General features: G+C 37.7%; 2 protein-coding genes across 2 annotated transcripts in view; one reads left to right on the forward strand and one right to left on the reverse strand.

Annotated features, from left to right (window-relative positions):
- The first annotated feature begins 144 nt into the window (after positions 1-144).
- LOC139958583 (tRNA N6-adenosine threonylcarbamoyltransferase, mitochondrial-like) lies at positions 145-10,686 on the forward strand. Its single transcript, XM_071955735.1, has 9 exons — positions 145-294; positions 1,018-1,250; positions 2,172-2,271; positions 3,701-3,861; positions 4,433-4,562; positions 5,392-5,599; positions 6,036-6,178; positions 6,844-7,046; positions 7,800-10,686. Exons 2-9 carry the CDS (start codon positions 1,048-1,050, stop codon positions 7,882-7,884), a joined length of 1,233 nt encoding a protein of 410 aa, XP_071811836.1. The 5' UTR covers positions 145-294; positions 1,018-1,047; the 3' UTR covers positions 7,885-10,686.
- A 1,218-nt stretch (positions 10,687-11,904) lies between these two features.
- The window catches only part of LOC139958582 (ankyrin and armadillo repeat-containing protein-like), a 28,156-nt gene continuing 17,136 nt past the window's right edge, over positions 11,905-22,924 (reverse strand). Inside the window, exons 11-19 of the mRNA XM_071955734.1 lie at positions 19,419-19,654; positions 18,711-18,861; positions 17,933-18,094; positions 16,864-17,093; positions 16,155-16,313; positions 15,548-15,665; positions 14,724-15,030; positions 13,819-13,868; positions 11,905-13,236 (exon numbers count right to left, since the gene is read on the reverse strand). Of these exons, the coding sequence (XP_071811835.1) occupies positions 13,004-13,236; positions 13,819-13,868; positions 14,724-15,030; positions 15,548-15,665; positions 16,155-16,313; positions 16,864-17,093; positions 17,933-18,094; positions 18,711-18,861; positions 19,419-19,654 (1,646 nt within the window). The 3' untranslated portion in view covers positions 11,905-13,003. The remainder of the gene's footprint in view (positions 13,237-13,818; positions 13,869-14,723; positions 15,031-15,547; positions 15,666-16,154; positions 16,314-16,863; positions 17,094-17,932; positions 18,095-18,710; positions 18,862-19,418; positions 19,655-22,924) is intronic.

The raw sequence follows: 22,924 nt of genomic DNA on the forward strand, positions 1-22,924 counted from the left end.
ACACTTCTGCAATTGCTGGAATGCAACTATGAATCGCACATTGAAAAGGCCCTTACATTTTCAACACCGATTTCCCAGCTAGCTAATTGAACAGTTGTTGCGTATGTATTTTATCTTGAACATGTGCTAATAGTACCGTCGATATGTTATTACGCAACAACCCTGGAAAACTAAAACGTTTTTGATTGGTCAATTTGTGACACACCTCTTCAGAATTTCTGGGATTTTCCCTGTAACTGTTAGTAGGTGCTGCGGCTGAAATGAAGTGTTTGAAGAAATACCAACTTGTTCCACGTAAGTCTTCTACCTAATGCACAAAGTTTAAAATTAATGCTTATCAAAGGACTGAAGAAAGGCACATCGAAACGTGCTATAGGAGATATGTACGTTGCTTCTGGATTTGGTCGCCCATAGTATCTCCACCGAATTTCTACTCTGCAGCCTAACGTTAGGCTTTAACGTTTAGGTTTATACTAACAACGTCTTTTCTACGGCCTAATGTTATCAATTTGCCAGCATTGGCATACTACAGTACAGAGTTAGTGAATGTTTTAACGACCATTTTTGATGCTTGGTTACATTGTGTATGTACAGTATGTCAAATCATTGACATCAACTCAAAAGCATCACGTCCACAGACCAGTAGGCTTACATTGTGATGCAATCAGACCAGTTTGACTTGAGACAGTGATGACACTAAAACACAGACATGCAAAAGAGGTTACACCAGTACAAACTTTTGTAGATTGATTTTCTTTTCGTTTTTTGGGGGAACATTTGTACAAAGAACAGTGCTTGTTTCTTTGCTTTGGAGGTCTTCAATTTAGATCTACCTACAGTAAGAAGAGAGGTGTTCATTTATCCCCCTCCTCGCCCCCCCCCCAAAAAACAAAAACAAAAACAAAAGCACCACAAAATGAATGCAGCTACTATAGTACAGTCATTCTGCTCTAGATGATTTTGTTTTAATCTCACTAATGGACATTGCTGAAGTAAATTTCCTTTTATACCACATAGATAAAGTATTATCAATAACACAAGTTCAGTATGAAGTTTCTGAGAAGTGACATATGCGGCCAAAGCCTTCTGTCATGGTCCCGCATCAGGTCACTGTCTGCATCAAGGAGCAGAGGGAACCGACTGATTCTCGGCATTGAAACTAGCTGTGATGAGACGGGAGCAGCAGTTGTAGATGAGAATGGCCGACTGCTCGGAGAAAGTTTGAACTCTCAAAAGAGGATACATGTAAGGTGAGCTAAATTCTGAACTGCACCCAGTAGGTGTACTTCCCCCACCCCACCCTCCCTTTTCAACAAAAATTAAAGGTAGTTATTAGCAAAACCTTGCATATATAGACCTAATTTATCGCATAGAATTCCTCAGAATGCACAATTTCACCTCTAAAATTGTAATTTGTTTCTGAGCAAGGGCTTGCATACCCTCCAACATGGCAGTTGGTCTCAACACTCCATGACCACAAACCCCCTTCCCCCTATTTTAAAATCCTGGATTGCACATGTAGGATGGCTGAATATTAAAAAGGCTTAAATGTAACTTCAGTTGTTCAACGGTTGATCTTCTTTGGCTCCAAGGACGGCAGTGAGTCATTTCTTTGTCTTTAGTTCTGATATGAGTCATTCACTAAGCTTTATCTTCTGATTCCCACTTAAGTTGGATCCATGTTAACTCAATAAGCATAATTTTTCAAGGTCGAGTAAGACACTTTTTGAATGTATATATGTGCAATTGATGTTTTTGGTGCTACACATATGTGTAGCACCAAAAACATCAATTGCACATATATACATGTAGCTGATGTTTTAGTTGGGGTGTGACAGAACATAAGTACAATGCACACTAACCAGAATTGGTACAGTGATTGCAGATAAATGTAACGATCGTTGGAAGGCATTACAGCAGCAGAAAATTTATATAATAAAATAAATAATTAATGCAGCTCTCTCCAAAAAAAATTGTGGTATTATATTGACTTGATCAAATTCACAAAATATTGGAAGATCTCAGATATTTTAAATAGGAATTAATATCAAAACAGCAGATTAACCTCAGACTACCTTTTTTCATGTGATAGAATGCAATGCTTATAAGCACCTTACCGATAGCAATGGATGTTTATACATAACACACATGTTCATCTTTTTTGTTATCAGAAATGGAGGTGTGATACCTTCATTGGCCCAACACTTACATCAGCAGTCCATTCATGATGTTGTCCAATCAGCATTAGCGAAAGCAAAGACGTCCTATCAGGTAACCTTGAATGATTATATGTCACATTAACAACACTGTCCTCACTGGGCAAAATAATAATGTACACTGTAGGAGAGATGTGTAGGTGTGTTCGATAGAATACCAGCTTTGGGCCAGTAAAACTCCCCTTTGGTTGGATCAAACTAGGCCTACAGTACCACTATATATATTGTTTTATTTCAGTATCTACAAAGTGATGGGTTTTATACCAATGTATCATCTTACCTATTTGGGGTAATTAAGTCGAAATGCAATTTGAATTTTATGTAGGCAACCAGTCGTCTGTTGGAGGACTAAGTAAGTTGATTTTGGTCGTCTGAACAGAAATTTGGTCGTCTAGGATGATCAGACGACCAATAAAAATTTACCATGTCTCTCTCCATGATGACTACAGGGTTTAGAGTAAGTATAAAAACATTGAACACTTACCCCAATTTGTAATCCTTGGATCATCAGGGCTGAAAACAATCCGCTGTACTCCTTGGCTTGGCTGACCCTTAATTCCAAACACCTACCCTGAGAATTAGCTTGTTATAAAGTAAACACAACCAAGTGGAAACTAAACATTGAATCCCAAAGCAGGGGACTGACTGGTCCCATTCTACAAAAGCTATGCCTCTTAAAATAGGCATTTGGTAACATAATTAACTTCTGCTCTTTGTCAGAGAATAAAGTACAAAGTGCTGTCATGCAGCAAACTTTGATAGGTTTTAAGCCTAAGTCTAGTTGTTGTCCCTGCAAGGTAGGTCTACTAGCAAGTAACTTTAATATGACTAGCTAGACTAAGGTCCTTAAATCAATATGACATTATTTTGATGTAGTAGAAAAGTGATAATTATAAAGATATATTTCACTTGCCCCAGAGCAGTCAAATGATAAAGATTCAACATCTTTCCAACAACAGGATAAAAAGCCATGTGCTTCTCTTATAAATCTGAGCAAGCATATATATACTACATGTACAGAAAGAGAAATTTTCCACCATGAATATTCATGTATCAGTTTTTAATATTACAAGTAGCAGTCATGAATATTCTAATGATCAAATTAACATTGGAAAAGATATTCATGAAATTTTTAAGGAATTCACTACAAGGGAATAATTTTCTTTGGTATATATCTCAGCAATATGCTGGGGAAAAGATAGCCAAGGTTGTAACAAATTTGGAGAAATTTATAGCAGGTTTTGCATACAAAATCCTATTATTCTCACCATTAGATGGTAAAAATAAAGTTTCTGAAACCTCAAAATCTGCTGTGAAATTTGTACATCCTCATTTTCAGGTTTGAATGCATTATAATCCAAGTAATGAGTAACATGACTTTGAATCTGAACATTGTAAAACTATAGCCTACTTTCAAAATAGGTCATTTTAATTTAATACTGCAAACTTCATTTACTCAAACGTTGGTGTGTTTGATATCCCAGGACCTTTCTGCTGTTGCCACGACCACCAGACCAGGTTTAGCTCTATGTTTACAAGTTGGCTTGGATTATACCAAGCAGCTGGTGGCGGAGACTGGACTTCCTTTCATTCCGGTCCACCATATGGAAGCTCACGCTCTGACTGCACGCATGGTGGACAACAGGTAGATATTTCTGAATATTCTTTCAATTTTTTAATTAGTCTCCGACTCGGTTTCATTTACCGAGCATTGTCTTGATGTTGCAAGAACAATGTTTGATCCATAATGGGAAGTCTTGGAAGATGCTGGTGTTAGAGAACTGAATGTGTTGTGAACCCTAGACCTTCAAATTAAATAAACGTTGTTCAAAAGAACTTACCTTTTGGACATAACTTTCTAACATGGTATGCCAAATACATTTAATACATAAACTGTTAGCATGTAATGTCTGTTAAAAGTGTACAATTTCTTATCATTTTTTAGCAATTTTAAGATGCCGTCTGCAGTTTGTTTTAATTGCACATTAACTTGAGAAAAATGAAGTCAGAAAGAAATCCACAGTTCATTGTATATAGAATTATGATTATAAATTTCTTCTTATGGATTGCAAAATCATGTAAAACTTAAATTGTATATTAAATGTAAAGAGCCAGTGATTTGGAATGTTCATGGAGGATGGGAGATGGACAACGTTTGGAGACAGCTGGTGGAAGAGGGATGCAAAAAATATCAAATTTTTTTTTTTTTCTGACAGCGTGTCATTCCCCTTCCTGGTACTTCTGGTGTCTGGAGGACATTGCATTTTAGCTCTCGCCAGAAATGTTGGAGATTTTGTTATCTTGGGTGAGACTCTGGATGGAGCACCAGGAGAGGCATTTGATAAGGTAAAAAATCTCAACAGGATTTTATGGTGGGGGGAGGGGCAGTGGCGGAGCGTCCATACAGTCAGGGGGGGCGGATGCCCCCCCCTGACGGACTCAAATGGACTGCTGGTGTCCTTTTCAGCTTTTTACCACATTTTACTTATTCGCGATTTATTGACATTTATATTGCGCTCACTCATCTACCTATTGACATTTGTCACATTTTTTTTGTTGGTGTAATTTTCTGACAAAATGCTGTAAAGGCGGTCTTTAGTTTATCGGCACTTCCGTTGTACGAATCTATTTCCAAGCGCATGTACTTTCAACACACATCAAAAAAAATTCTGTACGCTCCGCGCCGACCTGTGGTGGCACTCCGCTTAGATAGTGTCAAAGCGTCCCTACAGACCATTCTCGCCCCCCTGACCAATTCCCCTTGCTCCGCCACTGGGGGGGGGTAGGGTGGTGGAAAGGGTCAGTGGTGGTGTCTTTAGTGGGGAGGCTGAGGGATGGTGTCAGGAGGTCTTTGGAAACACAGATGTCTACTGTTGTACTTTCTGGTCTTACTAAATGTAAGGTTGCCCTGAACACTTCATATTTTTCAACCATTGATTGTCAGTCCGACCTGTTTGGATCAAATGTCAGAGATGTAACCGATCGTCATTTTCATAGTCAGTTGATAACTTTCTAAGAAAACTTTCTCATGTTGTTACAAAATTGAAACTTGTCCTAATGAACATCTGATAGCTGCAAATAAACTGACGATTTATCAGCCACTCAGTGATTTATGGTTACTATGGTGATAACGACCATCGACATTGACATTTCTAATCGTAATTATGCTTTACAGATAGCAAGGAGATTGAAACTGCAAGAGCACCCTCAATGTAAAGGTATGAGTGGTGGTCAGGCTATCGAAAAATTGGCAAAGGAAGGGAACATTCACCTCTTGGATGGCAAACATCTGTTCCGAATGCAAAGAAAAGATTGCAACATCTCGTTTATTGGGTTCAAGCAAGCGGTGTTTAGATTGATACAAGAGGAAGAAAAACTACAAGGTAGAAACTCTGCAAACCTTCGAATCATTCCGTCAAAAATTTTGTTGTTTTTTTATGTCTGTGTGTCCGTCTGTCTTGGCTTTTGTGACCTGCAATTACAGATATTGTTAATAACTGTGTGTAGACGGTGCAAAATATTGAAAGATAGATTGATTAAGCACGATCTTGTAAACCATCTCTAACTAGGTCAGGAGGTTACGATATTGAACTGTTAAAAACAAAACTAAACGTATGATGTCATTTTTAGTCTATCATGATTATTAATATGTTATGTCTGTGAATAATACTGAATACGTAAAATGTTTGTTATGACTTAATGATAAGTGTAATATATCAATAAATCATACTGCGATTGGTGAGATAATACTCCAAGTCTTGTGGCTAAATATGACTACAGTGGGTGATTGAGTGGACTAACATTCTACTTTGTTTGCAGGTACGAGCAATATCCTTGGGAACGTATGTGACATTTGTGCCTCTGTTCAGCATCACATCACGAGACACCTGGTAACAAGAATACTGAGAGGCATTGAATACTGCAAGATGGCTGACATGCTCCCACAGGAGAAACAAATTTTAGTAAGAATTTAGTTCCATTTATTTATTTTATTTTTTACCAGGGCCATATCTCAAACTGTTTCAGCTAGATTGATGCATGCAAGGAAATTGTTTCATACAGACCTACCTCATGGAGTAAATCTGTGGCAAAACCTCTCCCATGTACTAAAACGATGGTCCATTGATCTTCAGGCCATTATATAGCTTGCATAGTTAAAGTGAAATAAATTTTTAGATTAGAGAATAGTATAAAATTTCAGGTAATTTGCATGCAGTGATGGTTTGAGAAGCCTATGCTAATGATTACAATCTCAAAATGAAAACAACTTAGTTAATTGAAACAATGCAGTGGTATAGTGTCTGATTGTATTCAAATCAAAGGTATACTGAGGGCAGGTGCAGATCCAGGATTTTAAATGGAATGGGTGTGGCCCTGAGCCTCTTTAAAGTCAACTGTTATGTAGGGGGTCTGGTGGTCAATCCCTACCCCACCCCCCACCCCGGAGAAAATTAACATTTTAGAGGTGAAATGGTTCATTTTAAGTCATACTTGTAAATTAGGTATATGTGGAAGGTTGTGGTACTAATAACTAGTTTAATTTTTTTGTGGGGTTGGAATGGAGGGGGGTGTACACCCCACACCACCCCTAATTAAAGATTTTTATCTCTTGCCTATATCCTCACAGGTCGTATCTGGTGGTGTGGCTAGCAATGGTTACATACGGCATGCACTGAGCAGGCTATGCGATCATACAAGTTATAAACTGGTATGCCCACCTCCGAAACTCTGCACGGACAACGGTATCATGGTAGCTTGGGCTGGTATGGAACACCTTAAGCTGGGTACTGGATTAGCAGATAATCCACAAGAGGTCAGATTCGAGCCAAGGTAAAGTAGATTATCAAAATGAGAAAGAAAGAAGCAAAAAAAATATATTTATCTGGATAAGTTGGATTATCATCTCTGGTTACAGAGTTTTTCAAATGATTGTCTCATATTCTTACTGCTTAAAAATGACCCAATTTTTTGCACGAGATATTTAGAAAGATGGGGTATGATATGACCTATTAATGATAATGAGATGGATTTTATACATCAACCGATCATGGTTGATAGTAATGTAGATTTATTACATAAAATAAACTGTTATTTCCCAGTCAGTTTTCCATTATTGATTTGTTTCGTAAAACAAAGATGGTAGGATTGATGGACTCGATATTAGTTCTACCCCAGATGGTTGGAGGACTTAATATATGAAGCAATGATAGAAAGAAAGATGTACTACGGAGTATTAGCTCAGTGGTTAACGCTGGTGCCTTCCAGTCATAAGGTCCACGGTTCAAGTCACTCCAAGATTAATGTATGTCGTCCAGTTACAGAGTTGTTGACAATTCATAACCATGGACATTAAATATGAATGTAAGAGACTGACTTCGGTCAGCTTGCGGCTTTGATAAGCCATTGAGGCTTCTTCGCGAGTTCCTGCTTGCAGGAGGATCTAAAATACATGCATACATACAAACATACACACATACTATTTATTTCAATAAAAACATGGAATTTTTATCGTGTGCATCATATCCAATTGTTTTTTTTAGGAATGATGCATATTCATGTTCATATTGCATATTCATATTGCAGAGAACCTTTAGGGGTTAACATTGCTAGTGCAGTAGCCGAGGCTAGAGTGGACATCAAAAGATTCAAGTTTTGGGCGGATGGATGATCAATAAAATTGAACGGAGAAAGTCTTCAATGAAGTTGTTGATAGAGGATGGAAATAGCAGATGAGACACATCATGGATGGAGAGATTAGAGAAATCAGTTGAAATGAATGTTGCTGCTCAGAAGAGGAGGGGTGCAATACATTCAGTATAGCAATGCTGCTCGATGATCAGGAAACTGAAGCCAGTTATTGAAGCAGCAACCCAACTGGACAATTGGTCATGTACTCATTAGTCTATTGAAAAGTGATGAATTCTTTTCACGTGTACTTACGAAGTGTGAAAAGGCAAGATATTGGACGGGTTGCAAATATTGAATAAATATTTTTCTTGCTTTGTTCAAAGCTGGGGTTTAAGTGCAACCATGTACCCTTCTAGGGGGGAGGGACTTTACCCCCCCCCCATGGATGGAATCAGGGAGGGGCTCAGCTCATCCCCATCCCCCCACCCCCTTGCAGAAAGAATATTCCAAAATACCAAGTACACAAAATTGCATAATGATATAACATTTATGTACAGTAAAAGCTAAATGTTGAAAATAATTTCTACATTGTTTCAAAAGTTGCAAAATATTGCAGCATTTTGCATGTAATCTAAGCAACTTCCATTTTTTAACAAATTTTCTCACCCCTCCCCTTAGACCCCTCCACTGCATGCTTGCTAATTTAATTCAAAAGATTCAATTTGCCCTGTACAAGTATATGATTATAAAATAAATGACAAAATAATGTTGTAATGGGTGTGAGACATTTGATTAGGTTTGATGTCTTGTCACAAGACTTATCGCAATGATGAAAAAAGAGAAAGTACCGTGGCATACTCATGTTTATTGCAATACTTACTATTCGATTAAACAACAAAGATCATGCAAAGATCAGTAAAAAGTGTACTGACTGATGAAGAAAAAAGTGTTTGAAATTCCATGTTCAAAAAAAATCATAAAACCTGGGAGAAAATTCTCATCGCATTTGAGAAGTTACTGGGTTCAGTAGGAGGGCAAAGGTAATCAAATGAAGAGTGGAAAAATTACTCAACCCCAACAAAATAAAATGATTATTTTTTTGCAGACACATCAGATTTGTTTATATTGAAAAATATAAGGAAAGAGATGACCCTTTTGCTTATATTTGTGGATCAATTAATACTCTCCCTTTAATCGAAGGGAATGCAACTTCGGCGAAAATCCTTTTCATTTTGTTTTCTTGAGTTGACTAGTGATTGTCAATAAAATCTCATGGAAAGCGAATAAAGTGCCTGAAACATACTTGCCCATCCCTCCCACATTCCCCTTCCTCCATAATTGATGAAATTGTCGGCTATTCTGTGAGAGTTCCACAGTTCGAATAACTCAAAATAATATTACCCACGAACTTAAAGACCCTTTCACAATGCTCTGGTAGAGGGTGACATTATGCATTTAACTTTAACAACCTGTTCCCAATGTGGGTGGTAGTTGGTGACAATATGAAATTCCACTGAACAGTAAAATTTAACCAACAAGAATGCACTTTTTGATATTTAAAAAAAACATTATAGAAGACAATGATGGCAGCATTTTGGAATTATTTTTGTTTCAAGTTTTGCATATAAATATTGATCAACTGGCTTAGGATGTCATGGTAATCTAAATGGGATTAACATCTACATTATTATGTAACTATATTTGTATACATATATATATATATATACAGTGGAATTACGGCCTTCGTTACCGGTTTCGAACCTCTGGATATACAATCAGCGTCCATAGCCTAGTGGTTAGGGTGTCAGCATATAAAGCGGGAGGCCAGAGTTTGAATCCCGAAGGAGGCTGGAAGTTTTTTCACTGTTCTTGATTTTCCAACTCATTATGACTTCAATTACATATATATATAATCAACTAAAATGGCAAAGGATAGTTATTATGAAACCTTTATTCAAGCCATGATTAGATAATGCTTTGTACTGCTTGTATGAAGAAAAAATAAATGCTTCCAACAATAGCTGCCTATAAATTTTATTACTGCATTTTGAAAAATATGCAAAACATTTTACACAACATCGTCATCGAAAGCTAGTAAGATAACAAAAATTTATATTCCGCAAATAAAGAAGTCATGAATCATTAAAATGGTTTCAAGGATTCTTTAAGGTAATTTAAGTTAAGCTTTTTCACACCCTCTTATGTTTTGTTTTTTATTAAAATGCTCTTATGCAAATACAATGTACACTAGTGTTAACCATCAGCAAGTTGTGTTTAGCATAACGCAATCTAACGTTTCATATTCTATTCAGCATACAAATGTAAAAAAAACATATTTCAAACTTGAAAAAGAGAAATACAGGAGATGAGAAAAAGAAAAAGTAAAAAATTTGAAAATTACACAAAAAAAAGAAGAAAATTAAGTATTTGAAAGACGTTTATAATCTTGAAAACATATTTTGAGACAATCTGTTTAGCTGAATACAACAAAGCAAAAAAAATAATACATGAAAACCAATGCTAACCTTCGTCAGCTCACTACTGGCCAAATTTGATTTCTTTGACTGAATTTTAAGCACTCATAAAATTCTCTTAAATTCTAAAATATATCCAAATATATATAGTTTTATCTTCAAGGTGTAAAACAAGTTTATATGTAAAGCAACCCTATATTAAGTTAAAAGTTATGCGCACTGTATGTAAAAAAATAAAATTCTAGCAACCTCTCTTTAGTCTGGAATGTTTTTATATATGCAAAAGATCAGCTACTATTGGTAGGATGGAATAAATGGGGGTGGGGGGGTATACAAAGAAAGAAGAAAATTCTCAACATGATTCCTCCCCCCCAAAAAATGGATTATACCACACAATCCAATATTCTTTAAAATTGTTTTATAGTAAATTTCATAATTAGAAAGAAGCATCTTTCTTTCTTTCTTTCTTAATTACCAATATCTTGCTAGAATAACACATATATATATAAATATATAGTAAAGCAACTCTATTCTTCTCAAAGCAACTCAATAATACACTACCAGCTGACTTGTCCTTATTCCACATAATACCAGATGTACTTAACCCAGTCTAATTTATATAATGCCATTATTTGTACCAACACAAAATCATTTAGATTACCTAAAAAACAAGTAGGATTATTTTGTTGTTTATGAATAGCCTCCCTGACGAAAAAAATTCTTTCTCTTGTTTTAATATACAACGTAGCCTGTCGATCATGAATTGCTGTTTTATTGAGTTATCAATCATCTTTTGTGACAGCGATACAAGCAGCTAAAAAAAAAAAAAAAATTGCTTCTCGTATGTATTTACGCTGATATCACGATTCAATCTAAACTGATCAACAACAAACAAAAAAAACTTGAATTACTGACTTATCATTTAAAGTCTCAATGTGTGTTTGCCAAATTTTAACTTCGACCTTTTCCAGCTTACTGCCCTAAAAGCTTGGTGAAAATAACACTGTTCCAGGCAATTTTCATATCATTATTCATTATTTTTATTGAGTTACCTGTCGTTAAACATTTTGAGCTGAATAAAATTTGCCAGATTTATTAACGGCGAGTCTGTAGATTCTACAAACTTCAATCAAAATTTGCTAATCCCACCCAAGAGATAATGCGCCAATCAAATCTCTCTGTTTTGTTTACAACCGTTAGACGGCTTAGGCCTATGGGCGGTCGTAGTGATTTTATGGTAAATCGTTCGTTCGTTAAATTTCTTTCTTCGATTGCAACAGCTTTTTTAAATTAAACCCACCTGGTCAGAGTGCATTTAGAATAACAAACACTGAATCTGCTTCGGAAGTTTGTTTTCCTAAATTCATCAGCAAACAAGTATTGGGACTTTTAAACTATCTAATTACCATTAGTAAACATTCACATGTTTACATACAAACCCTTCACTATTTACAACTCTTTCTTTTATACTTGATTGTCACTTGAAATTCCCATAAAATGTCTTTCCTTTTCAAAAGAACCCAATTGAAGGTAACTCATTATTCATCACTAACATGACGTTTTTCAATTCGAATTATAGGGTAAGAAATTATTCAATAATCTGGTTTGCCTTTATCTGTGAACAATTAAAAATCTCTACATTTTGTAGTGGTGGACAAATACAGCTAACATTCAAGCTGTTTCTACAAACGAAAAGGTCAAATATGTAAATTCGAAATTATTTTGGGGAAGTCTTACAAAATATTCTGTGATAATCCTGCGACAGCACCAAAATAATCCGGGGACATTTCAGAGGACACTTTTAATCTGGGGAAGGTACACAACCTCAGGGGACTGTCCCCGGAAATTGAGTCACCTTACACCAATATCATTAATCCTTTCCATGAACTTGGTCCAAAATTGCAATGAAATGTCTTTAGTTATTTGAGAATACTACACTCCAGAGAGCTAGAAACCACCCACCAAGCCAACCAAATCACATATGTATGTCCAGAGCAGGGTTTTCCTAACTTTATCCCACCATGAATCCCCTGTGGATGTCAGAGTTGTCCACGAACCCCCAACTTTTCGAGACATGATCTGAGTCATTATTATACTATAATACCCATAACAGTACTTCGTAAAAGATCAAGTATCACATGCATGGTACGGTACTACTATGGCAACATATGCGTATGGAACGCAAAAGAGTTTGTCGATAGGTACGACTTTTGTACATTACTAAATTATATGACATATCAGATGTTAGCTCAACAAAAAGGACTCTAGTTTTGACTTTCAGAAACGTCTCACAAACCACCTGCGATGGAATCACGCACCCCCTGGAGGTTCATGCACCCCAGTTAGGGAACCCCTGGTCTAGAGAATGTTGCTATCAATGAAATACAAGTGAGTAGTCACTTTCAAATCTCTCTACATAGCATGATTTCATTAGAATAAATTAAGCTAACCTTCCAACTACGATGGCTAGCGGCACACCTATTAGGTAAGAATTCATAATTGCATTCGTAAAACTGGTCTTACTACAAACAAACAAATATTAACAGGATGAATAATTTCTTGCATAAAGTAACAGTTAATTCACAATTTTTCACACGACCAATCATCGAAACAAGAAGTACCTGCACGGTTACTATACTAGAGTGATAAGTTAACAGTTTGCTTCTCCCAAGATTATTTCATATCCTAATCCCACGCTACCTTCATTTCGGACTTCTTCGTCCTGACTTTGTCCCCGCTTCCCTTCTCTTCACCCCCTTTTCCTACCCTGGTATCTCCAGATATCTTGATGGCTGGAACTGGACGAGAGTCTCGCGGTACGGCCGGTGCAGAGGACATCCTTGGCACTCTGATCATTGTGGTCTTTCGGTCGTACACGCCCATACTCGTGTGTGAGCGAAAACCTTTGGCAGATTGGCCTGGCGAGAAGAATGGATAGATGATTGAAGTCAACCAAATACTGGTTATGTTCACATAAACCAGGCAAAACTATTATGCTTTACATCTCCTGAATTAAAAAAAAAAGCAAATATCCTAAACATATCCAAATAATTTTTGGAAGTCTTTAACTTTAATTTCACTTGCTGTTTGCATAAGATCCAATACTGTCATACAAAATGCTTGAATAACGGCCACGTCTTAAAGTGAGATGTCTTTGCCATTGATAGTTCACCAAATGGAATAAGGTAACCTGAGTTCTTCATCGCAGTTAGTTCTATCACATACAACAATGATGATGGTTGGATGCTGTTCTCCTTTAACACCACTTCCCCCCACCCCTACCCCTTTTTGCCTCAATATTAATCCTGAAACCGCAAGTATAGTCAATGAAAGTACAGTATGGTTGTGCTGATGAATATCTTTACCCCTTCCAGTCTTTCTTGACAGACAAAATTTCACGTCATTTGGCGATTTTTGATCATTTCTTTAACAGTGATGTATTCCAGACCCTGCAGCTGGTATTTATAGCTCCGCAGATTAAACATAAGAATGGTACATACCTCTCTGCCTTGAGGGTGGTATGACTGGTGGACCTCCATGTTTCTCAAGGCTGCGTAATAAATCAAATAAATGAACGATTTCACTTTTCGATGTTGAAAGGTGCTAATTGCTGGCTTAAAAGGATTGTCCAAAGAAGAAAATGTTTATATTTGACCAAATGAAGAAGAACATACACTATGCATCTTGGTGAAATGTTCATGCAATTCTTACATTGCATTTTCAAGATATTTTGAAAATCGAAATTTTCACAGTTTGTACCAGAAGTGAAAATTGAAGCAAAACCAGATGTGATGTCATAGCTGTACAATGACAGCAATCAATTTTGTGTTTTTCTTTCATTTTTTCACTTATATTATATTAAACTTGGATTGGATAGGGTTCTAACTTTCCTTTGTTGGACACAACAGGTTGATGAGGAGTACTCCTTGGATCCTATGTTAATACTCAAGGTGGTATTAAACAATGACAATGATATGGTGCCCAAGCTTCTTACAGTTCACACGGATTGCTATGGTGATTTTGAACAGAAGAAAAAACTGGAACACTGGTAAAACCGGGCACAAATAACATCTAGGATATGCCCACGAGAATTCAAAAGGATATTTATCAATCTATTCTGCACAGCAAATATGATCGTAAGACTAGCTGATAAATATCAAGCAAAGTCTGGATGGCTAGCAAAAAGAAACACCCTGTATAGATAACTAAAGGTCATAACGTTCTCAATCTTCTAGACAGATTGGGTGGTTAGGATGAGGAGGTGGAGGAGGAGGGGGAGGAAGAGGAGGAGAGGGTAGGGACTTTGACCAGAGGTGAAGTACTCGGTGATGCTACATGTACAAATCCATCACAACTACACAGAAGTAAACAGATCTTTTCAAGATTAAGACATTGTTTTCGATACCTTAAGGCTGGAAGACCGACAATCTGTTGTCTATTAAATTCCTCGGTAAAATCGCTGGCGATCTTGGCATCTTTGTCGATATTGTCCATGAGCCTCTTGTAGAGGCCGGGGGTATTTCTGGTCGCGATCAGAAGCATTCGTGTCGCCGTTCTGTTATAGGTCAGATACCCTAGGGCCACGGCAGCAGCAGCCCGGACCTCGATATTCTCCGAGAAGAGATGTGTGATTAGGATGTCGACAGCTCCAGAGGTGATGATAGCATCGGGAATACCAGCTCTTGTGTGAGCCAGACTCGCTATTAAACTCCCTGGAGAAACGAAAATGGAACGAACCTGTCAAAATGCTGAAGCAGTTTCTATTGGTTCATGAAAATCAACACAACCTTTTTAAAGTACTAGCTTTATCACAAATACACTTCTAATTTAGCATTTATTGTAAAATACATTTTACTTCTATGCACAATGACCCCCCCCCCCTCCCCCTCAATCTGGTACTTAATGATCTAGCATTCTCTGTACTCTTGAATGTTTTCCGACCTGTGAATTCTGTTCTCTTAAAGAGCGCGGAACTTGTGATACAAAATAATGTTTTGGAATGAAATCTTGCTCTGTTCTTTTCCAAAGTTGACCTTCAGAGAAGGAGACATTGCGTTGGTTTGCAAGGATTTTGAGTCCATGGTGAGAATGTACCAGCTTCTGGTAAATTCAACTTACTGGTCCCAAGTTTGAGGAGGTTGTTTTGCCATTGGTTGACAATTAGTAAGAGGCTGTGTCAGCGCTTAATTTTATGATTTAATATGATGATTCAGTACTAATTATTCTTACCTGACAGTATAATGGTTTCATCTTTGGTGGAGTTCAGCATGCCCACCAAGGTCGTGACCCCTTCTGCGGATAATGACACCTGATCTCTGTCCACAATAACCCTTGCTAAGATTACAATCTAAAGGTGAAGCAAAAAGGAAAGGCCATTTATAACTTGAGATATATAGAAAGAATGGGATTTCCATCCAAAAATATTTCATACAATGCACTTTATTGATAAAAGTATAAACTAGGCAATGCCTCCAGGTAATTGATTGAACCGATCAAATCAAAACACCTTTCTACCAATTTTAACACACAGCGCAAGATAATTAATAGCGAAGAAATAATTATTCCATTTAATTTCAAAGAATTCCACTGCCCAGACTCTTTACCATTGATATATAGATATATTAACCACTGCATAAATATATATGTTTTTTTGGACTAGTCTTTTCATTCTCTGAAATGGAACTTGTATAGTCAAGAAATGAACAGAATAATGATGGGGAGGGGGAAGGGTGAAGGAGGTTAGTATAGAGAGTAATTACAGTTTGACCACAATCAGCTCAAGGAGCTGCTCTCAATATTTAATAATTTTGATATAATTTATATTTTATTTACTCACCTGAAATGCAGCGTGAGCTTTGTATTCTTCGTTCTCCGAGTCCAGGAACCTCTGGAAGGCACTCATCTTTATTCCACCAGCCTCTCGTATCGCGTACTGCTGGGTAGTGTTATTGAAGGCGAACGTGGCCAAGGCAGAGCCGGCTCTTAATTGGACAGCCTAGAGAGATGTGATAAGATGAGAAGAATATAAAATGTATAATTGAAATCATAGTGAGTTGGAAAATCAAGAGCAGTGAAAAAGCTTCCAGCCTCCACCGGGATTCAAACCCGGGCCTCCGGCTTTATATGCGGACACCCTAACCACTAGCCTATGGACGCTGATTGTATGTCCAGAGGTTTGAAACTGGTAAGGAAGGTTGTATACAGTATATATATATATTAATATATAAATATATATTTTTTTTTTTAAATCACAAAATTCAGAAAATATTTGAAAAATTCTTTGCAGATATTCATTGCAAAAAAGAAAAAAAAATAGAGAGGTTTGTGTACTTCTCCATGTGGTATCATGGTCATAACTTATTGGTTCTGGTCAAGACAAGGTGGTGATGTCTTTCCATCTCCTATCTCTTTTTTCTGCAAAAGAAGCTGACTTTTTAACAATACTACAGATCCAATAGTTGTGGCACCAAAACACCAACCCAAACACCCCCCCCCCAATAAACACTTAAAAATTGCTTTAAACCGATAAAATATTGGTGTAGTACCGTATCGGTGGAGTAGAGCAGATCCAGTAGCAGATGGACACTGAAAGCTGACTCATCTAACAACAACTCCTGGTTTTTCTTGTTTCCTAAGATGATGCAGCCCAGTGTGATAGCAATCTCCACCCTGATGTATTCATTACGTGATGCCAAGAGCAGCTGTACCAGGGTATTGATGGCACCTTCCTCCGAAATCTTCTCCTGGGTCACCTTATTATTCCTGTTGGCGACACCTGGGTATCATCAAGGGTGTTATCAAACGGGAAAGAAGACCGAAATAAATTTAAAAAAAACAAAAAAACAAATACAAGCATCAAAAGAAGACAACCACACTTTTGAAGTTCTTATTTGATGAAAAAAAAAATTCTAATCAGATGACACCAAAGAAAAGAATTAGTAAGTGTATAACATACTTAATTTTTAAAACAATGGCTGAATTATAATTAGTTGATTTTTTTATACAACCACTGCTTATTACAATCCATGATGTATAAAACATGGTCACGTTTCTTATCTTTTTAGCTCTATCAAAGACCTGCGAGATAACTTTGCCTCATTCAGGTAACAAGGAATTAACAATAATAACAACTAAGGCACTTTGTCAAAGAGTAAGATGCTGAGGGGGGCTGCAGCATCCTGCAGCCAGGCTGCGTAGGATGTATTAACCATTTGTGATGTGTAGTTTCAGACAAGTGGACCCTGTAGTCTATGCACACAATAGGCACTGCTGAATTGCCGAGATAATCTACATTGTTAGATGTCGATGCAGCCTTGCTGCAGGGGAGTATGCAGCTGCTGCAGCCTTTCCTTTTTAACGTATGAATGTATGTATGTATATTAGATCCTCCTGCAAGCAGAAACTCGCGAAGAAGCCATTATTGGCTTATCAAAGCTGGAAGCTGACCGAAGTCAGTCTCTTAGATTCATATTTAGCATCCATGATTATGAATTGTCAACAACTCTGTAACTGGACGACATACATTAATCTTGGAGTGACTTGAACTTGGGACCTTATGATTGAAAGGCACCGGCATTTACCACTGAGCTAACACTCCTAGGAGTGGTAACTTACCCAAACAGAGAGCGCCCAAAGCCTGAATGACTGTCAGCAAGACTCTCTCAGAAGTCTTCGTTGACCTCAAAATCCTTACGAGAGGCAGGATGCCGTTCTCCTCCTTGATCTTATTCTGATAGTCAAAACTTTCTCTCGTGAGAGCGATGGTGGCTTTACATCCTGCGGGCAGAAAAGGAAAAGACTGAGAATTAAGAAGGAAGCAAGAATGCTTGGTGGGCTCAAAACAGACAGAAAGAAGCAACAGATGAAAAGTAATAAAAAAAACACCTAGAAAACAAATAATCATTAAGCAAATGAGATTTCAGTTTAGATTTAAAGGAAAGTATAGTTTCGGCATTTTTTATGGTACTATCTAAACAATTCCATATGCCGACACCTGTGTTCATAGATAGGCGGTGAAAAATTTCTCTAGCAGTAAAGTTTGTATGAAGATCTATAGAAAAAATGTGTGTTATGGTTATGAATATCAGTTATAGTTAAAGTATGCATAAAACAGTTAGGACAGGGCCAAGTTTTAATGGTCTGTTGAGACGAGCAAATTTCTGTCCTGCAGACTACAAGTTATTTTATACATCTAACTAAAATGTTAAGGTCTGGCATATGTCATAACATTTAATACAGCTTGATATTACAAGTATTCATCCAAGTCTGTCTGTCTGTCTATCTGTCTTTCTGTCTATCTGTCTGTCTGTCTGTCTGTCTGTCTGTCTGTCTGTCTGTCTGTCTGTCTGTCTATCTGTCTGTCTGTCTGAATAAAGTCCATGATTTCTCTTACCGACGTGTTTAAGCCTTTCTGATTTCACGATCAAGTCAATGATTCCACTGATTCCTATACACTCGGCGATCATTTTCTGTTGCGGTCTGGTGTGACCTGCCAGGGCCCAAAGAGTACAAGCTGCCTGTTCTTTCACATCTAACGCCCATATCTGTAAAAAACGAGAGTGAACTTCCCAAAATTGTTTAACTCTACCACGTCAGTAAAGGAAAAAACAGTGCTTAAAAAAAGAAGAATGCCATGTAGATTCAAATCACTTTTTTTTTCCTCACCTCTAAATTATGTTATAATAAATAAATGTTTTATTATCATACCAACGAATATCAGTTAAAAAAAGTGATAAGAAACATAAAAACAACACATAAACAGTTCCTACATCCTAGGTAAAGAATTCCTTGGCACTTCTGTACTTGTCAGGGATGAGCCTGGGGTAAAAAAAAATTACCAAACTTTGCAAAAATTGCGGTATAGGCTCCAGTTTGCATATGCTACAGTGTGTTAGGATAATAGTTTTTGTCCCCAAGGTAGAACAGACATCACGGATATTGCGCAAATTTGCGGAAAAAGCTCATGTCTGACTTGTAAATGCTCATGTAACAGATGAACCTGCTGTGCATTATAGTCGTAAACAGAAAGAGCTTCCACAGCCCTCGTAGTTGTTAGTGAAGTAAAAGTGGAACCTTGGAGTACGCAAACTATTTTTCTGACCTTGAGGAGTCGTATCAGGTGAGTTGGCGCATCCAGGGCTAGGATGGCCTCCTGGCTGTGTGGGTTGCTCTCGGCTAGAGACTCCAAGGCCGCTGCTGCCTTCACCTGAACCTCCATGTTACGCAGTTTCAAGAGACCGACTAACGGCTTGGCAGCGTCTATAGCAAGATCTTGATTCTGTTTATGGTTATGTGTGATGGCGGCTAGAGCAGCCGCGGATGCTGCCTGCAGTAAATCTGAAAAAACCGTAGAAAACGAGAAAAATAAAGGCGAGTTCGATATCAATCTCTTCATTAGAAGAAAAACGAAAAAAAAATCCAGATCAAAATGTGAATTATTAAGAAGGATGTGATGGAAAAAGAATATCTCATGGGGGGGGGGGGGTGGGGGGTGCCAAGAAGGGAACTGGGAAATTTCACATTTGCTTGTCCGCAAAATTAGTCTTTCATTGACAGACCAAGAACCGAGAACTTTTTTTTTTTTTGTATACAGCTTTTCTTGTCACCTCCTTTTGCAAAAATTTCCAGAATCTATTTTGAAATTTAAAGATGAACGATAGTGATTTTTCAGCATCGACGAAAAAATACGATTTTATTCAAGAGTATTCTAGTTGGTTTCCATATTACACATGTGAAAATTCAAGTCAATCCGATGTTGGGAAAGGCTTAAAAAAAATTCCTAAACTCGTTGATTTTTTAAACAAAAATTGGGGTTTTCGCGAACAGCGATATGATGATCACGTGATCTACAGTGACATGTGACGTCATTATGATGATAACAAAGTGAGCTCGGCGTAGTGTACTTCAGCAGTGTGCACTTAGTGTAAGTTTAGTTGCAACCTTCTCTATATTGGACTCTACAAACAACCTAAACCAGAGAGGAGATTTGATACACTGCGTGAGACATTTTAAGATGAACGATAGTGATTTTTCAGCATCGACGAAAAAATACGATTTTATTCAAGAGTATTCTAGTTGGTTTCCATATTACACCTGTGAAAATTCAAGTCAATCCGATGTTGGGAAAGGCTTTAAAAAAATTCCTAAGCTCGTTGACTTTTTCAACAAAAATTGGGGTTTTCGCGAACAGCGATATGATTATCACGTGATCTACAGTGACATGTGACGTCATTATGATGATAACAAAGTGAGCTCGGCGTAGTGTACTTCAGCAGTGTGCACTTAGTGTGTAAGTTTAGTTGCAACCTACTCTATATTGGACTCGATAAACAACCTACACCAGAGAGGAGATTTGATACTCTGGGTGAGATATTTAACGGTCTAATTTTAATAAGGTGTTATTGTTCCTGCTTTTTCTTGTCGTTTTAGTGAAGCCGACTGCCCCAATGTAAATTACGGAATAATCGGTCATAGAGCCATCTTGGGCCCAATTGAAATTTGCGTGTGGCAAGGTCACTAAAGTAAAAAAGTTTGAAAGATTGATGCTTTTATGCCGCATTATTTATATATATCCCGATAAATTCAACAGTAAATGTTGGAACTGGAAGACATGTCAGACGCGAACAACCTAATGACTGTGTGAGGAGAGAATCCACGTGCAAATTTCAATTGGGGCATGGACGTCGCTTAGGCAGAGTTTTTTTGGGCAGAGATGTGTTCATACCCTCCAAACCACTTTAAATGTAATACGAATAGGAAATGTGTGTATGCTCAAGCGAAACAAAACATCGTGTATTACTTACGGTAGCGCACACTGTGACTTATCTTTGCACAGTGTGAAAGTACCGTTTGCGGACCTACGTGAAGTTGGGCTAGAATACGATTCCTCCTGAAGCCCAAACCACGAGGCATGCATGTGAATAAACGCAATAGGCATTGCATGTAGTGAGAAAATTGTTCGAGCTAGACTAACTACTCGATTGAGTTCAAATGCGGTTGTATTTCAAGCTCAATGAAACCTTTCTGTTGGATTTAATGACGCACGGAACAAGGAACGTTTATGTCTTACAGTAGGCCTAGTGCATACAAGCGAATCTACTTTGTTTAGAACTTTGGATTTTCTTTTGGATGTTATACTAAACTACGTTTGAGACTATCATCACTATTGTTATTGTGCCAGTTTGACTGGTAAGTGAGCACATTCATACATCACTCTGTGTAAAACCCGCCAAAAACGTGATCTTGAGATTTACGTTACTTTGGGTCAGCTTGCGAAGTTGCGAGTTACCTCTTCAGATATTGGGAAATCGTTGCGAAATCGCCGCAAATTTCGTAAAAAAAAACTTGTAAACACGTGGTGAAGATATCAAGAAACACCAGGATATTCATTATCTATTTATGTCTTGAACATTGTTACGAGGGCCCATTGTAGCCTAACGCTAGTTAACTGCTAATGAGAAACCTAATGTTATAATATAGAAAGTATTGAAATTGCCTACGTGATAAAACAGTATTTGAGAAATTAGGTCGGGTTACCGTGTCAGAATGTTATGATACACGATTGTTCTAGTGTATTCCTCATGATGACGCGCTGGTCTCGGGTTGACGTCGGTTTACGTGAGATCGCGTGTAAGCTGTACACATCGTGAATTCTCTGGAACGTTCGCAAGAGATGCAAAGGACTTCCAAGAATAGAAAAACTGGGTCAGGTGTATCGAGAAAGATCTAGATGATTCTTGACATGGCGAATCGTATAAAAACCCGCCCAGATCGGAGAGTTTCTCAGTTTCTGTACGAATACAAGCGACGACACATATTATATCATTCTACTATATATCGTCAGTGCTCAACTACCAGTATTTTCTGAAGGATTGAGATATCGATACCAAGATTGATTCTACACTTCCATTCAGAAGTTTGAAGAGGACTTTACTGTGATACTACAGTTTTCAGTCGTTATTGCGGAGAAGGTGAAGAATTTCTGTCTCCGTTGAGGAAGTTCGTTACGCCAGGAGTTGGTGGCTATAAAGCTGATTTTGGACTGACTCTGGTAATATTTTGTCGGCGAGAAGTTCGACTTGTGCTTCACTCTATTGTGGCTGGAAGTCCGTCTTCTATTTTGGAGCATCGCCGGAAAGAAGGTGACTGCTGTTTCTGGGATCGCGAGAAACTTCGTCGAGGACCAGTGAATTTCGCGGTACAACGGACCGAGAATCGTCGTCATCGAGGTCGTGGCCGCTGAGGGATATCGCCGTTGGAAGAGACCAGCGTGTTTTAAAGTGTATCCTATCTTGTTAAGTTTGTGAGTAATTTTCTATATATTTGTAATTACCACTTGTTGTTGTTGGTTCGAAATCCATTGTTCAATATAGTTTACGTTCTCATTTAAAATCTCTAGACTCGTCAATTTGTCTGTGTTCCTTACGGAAACCAACCCAGGCTTGTGTCTCGTTAAAGAATTAGTTATCGAGACCTCTCGCATTCCAACATAACAACATTACGCCGGAAAATAACAGTTATGCTGACACGAAATGCACGCACATATGGAAAGCCGTTTTAACATTTAATAAGGAATTTCAGATATCTCGAAATAATTTCAGATATCTC

The sequence above is a fragment of the Apostichopus japonicus genome, chromosome 18 (genome assembly GCF_037975245.1).
Source record: "Apostichopus japonicus isolate 1M-3 chromosome 18, ASM3797524v1, whole genome shotgun sequence".
Lineage (NCBI taxonomy): Eukaryota > Metazoa > Echinodermata > Holothuroidea > Aspidochirotida > Stichopodidae > Apostichopus > Apostichopus japonicus.